A 2218-nucleotide genomic window follows, 5' to 3' on the forward strand; every position below is an offset into this window, starting at 1 on the left:
TCTCATTATTTGTTAATTTGCCCCACCTGCCCTCCCAAGGGTCAAGGCATTACACAAGAGAGCACATGGTACATAGAAACAAACATAAAAGTAGCCATGTGGTCACACCAAACATGACAATACAAAAACACATGACCAATGAAAGCAACCACAAGCTATGTGCTTAAAAAACATAAACATGTGAAATGGGGACAAAGAACCCCCCATGTGCTTACAACAAAAGTACAAACATAGAGCATGATTTTCCAGATCCTGACACTGAACCAAAACCAAGCCAGACAGGAGTGTCAGGAATCAGACAACATAAAAAATACACTGAAATGCATTGATGAGAGCGTGCACAGCCCGAGGACCACTTGAGACTGCAAAGTCTCAGGGTCCTGCTTAAAGTGTCAGGACACTGACACCTGCATGTTTCCATCAGTGTGGTTTGAGGCCCTGTCCCCATGAACACGGGTATTTTTAAAACCCAGGCTTTTTCTATGCGGTTTGGCTTTTCATCCACATGCTAACGCAGTATCAGGTCACTGAAACTTTTTGAAAACTCCTGCCAGAGTGAAGATTTTCAGATACTCCAGTTGCAGTGTTGTTGTGTAGCCGGGGCTCGGAGCCCTCCTTCAAGACAGCACGCCAAATATGCTTACTATTTGCTAAATCCTATTATATGTAACTCGTGAATTGACAAATGTATATAACTTAAAGTCAGCATGAAGTGGCAGTTTCAGTTGAATTTGCTACTGGGTACTGAGTTGTATTTCAACATGAAACATTTAAAGTGGCCATTGCATTCCAGAATTGAGGCAGAACTGAATGTGATTGACTGCAGCATGGATATGTTACAGATGTCAAGTAAATCATATCACTGGAAGAGCAAGTTATGACATTTTGATTACAAGGTTTTAAAAAAATCATGAAAAAATAAAATGCACAGATGAATCATTCACAGTAAGACCAGTAACATGCATTAAGAAAATAAATGTTCTGAATGGTTGCTGGGGTGTTGGTGGGAGGTTGCTAAAGGCTTTCTGGGCAGTTGCTAATTTTCCAGATTTTACAGATATCATACCCTTGTACATCCTGAGTACTGTCACATTCTACCAGCACTCACCAGATCCTGCTTATTAATCTTTTGTATCTCTGTTTTAACAGAGTGAATAAAAGTGATCCGTATTATGAAGGTAAAAAGCTTCCTGTACAAAATCTGACTCCTGACTTTAATGGCTTGTACATCTGTCATGCTTCAAACCAGTATGGAAGTTCAGTAGGATCTCTCTATGTGAATGTTCATACTGGTGAGTATATATTTGCTTTTATAAGTTTTTTCTTTTTTTTAAATTATGTTTTATTTTTATTAATCTGTCCTGAAATGTTGAATTTTTCAATTGAGGTAGCAGACAGGACAATTAAATTTAAGCATTTAGCAGTAAAAATACAAGTATGCATGCAAAACTTTATCAGATACAATTATTTGTTTAAAAAAAGACATCTATGTGGAGATTCAAAACTGTGATACTATGATGTGTCAATCCATGAATAATCTAGGATAAATACTGTAAATCTGTAACAACCAGTGTCTGTATTAACAGTTATTGTCAGCCATTTCAAATAAAATTTTAGAAGTGTAAACTTGACAACTTTCCTTCTTTCCTAGAATCCAATGCCACCTGTTGGAGTCTGTTCGGTGTTTTCATCAGTGCTTTTCTTGTTGCTGTATTCATATTCGGGTTCATATGGAAACATAAACAGTGAGTTTGAACAATTGATTCTTCACAGTTTGTTAAGAGTTTTTTCACATTTTAATATTGCACCTCAAAGTTAAATAATGTGACCGTGAAAAGCAATGTATTTGACAGTCACAGTCAATCAGAATATATTTTATGTTTAATGTGCAGTTAAGAGGAGTGGGATTTTGGACCAATGAGTTTGGTCAGCACAGACTAACAAGCATTATGCCTGAAGTCAGTTCTACTTCTACTGTTTCAAGTATTTATTTGCTCTGCTGTTTCAGTGTTTCATCTGTGCTAATCAATGCCTGCGATGTTCATGAATGTAGTGTAATGTAATTATTTATTAAGTGCCATTATTGTTTATAAACCCTATATTATCTATGCCTGGGGTGTCCAAACATGTCCCTGGAGGGCCACTGTCCTGAAGAGTTTAGCTCCAGCCTTAATTAAACACAGATGAACTAAAGAAATCAAGAGCTGCCTTCAAAATC

The 2218-nt window shown here is 37.0% G+C and overlaps 1 protein-coding gene across 1 annotated transcript in view; it reads left to right on the forward strand.

The window, feature by feature from the left end:
- The window catches only part of LOC107707075 (nectin-1-like), a 16460-nt gene that overhangs the window by 9622 nt on the left and 4620 nt on the right, over positions 1-2218 (forward strand). Inside the window, exons 5-6 of the mRNA XM_016510955.1 lie at positions 1150-1292; positions 1652-1681. Of these exons, the coding sequence (XP_016366441.1) occupies positions 1150-1292; positions 1652-1681 (173 nt within the window). The remainder of the gene's footprint in view (positions 1-1149; positions 1293-1651; positions 1682-2218) is intronic.

Source organism: Sinocyclocheilus rhinocerous, unplaced genomic scaffold (assembly GCF_001515625.1).
Source record: "Sinocyclocheilus rhinocerous isolate Xijiao unplaced genomic scaffold, SAMN03320098_v1.1 scaffold895, whole genome shotgun sequence".
NCBI classification, from domain to species: Eukaryota; Metazoa; Chordata; class Actinopteri; order Cypriniformes; family Cyprinidae; genus Sinocyclocheilus; species Sinocyclocheilus rhinocerous.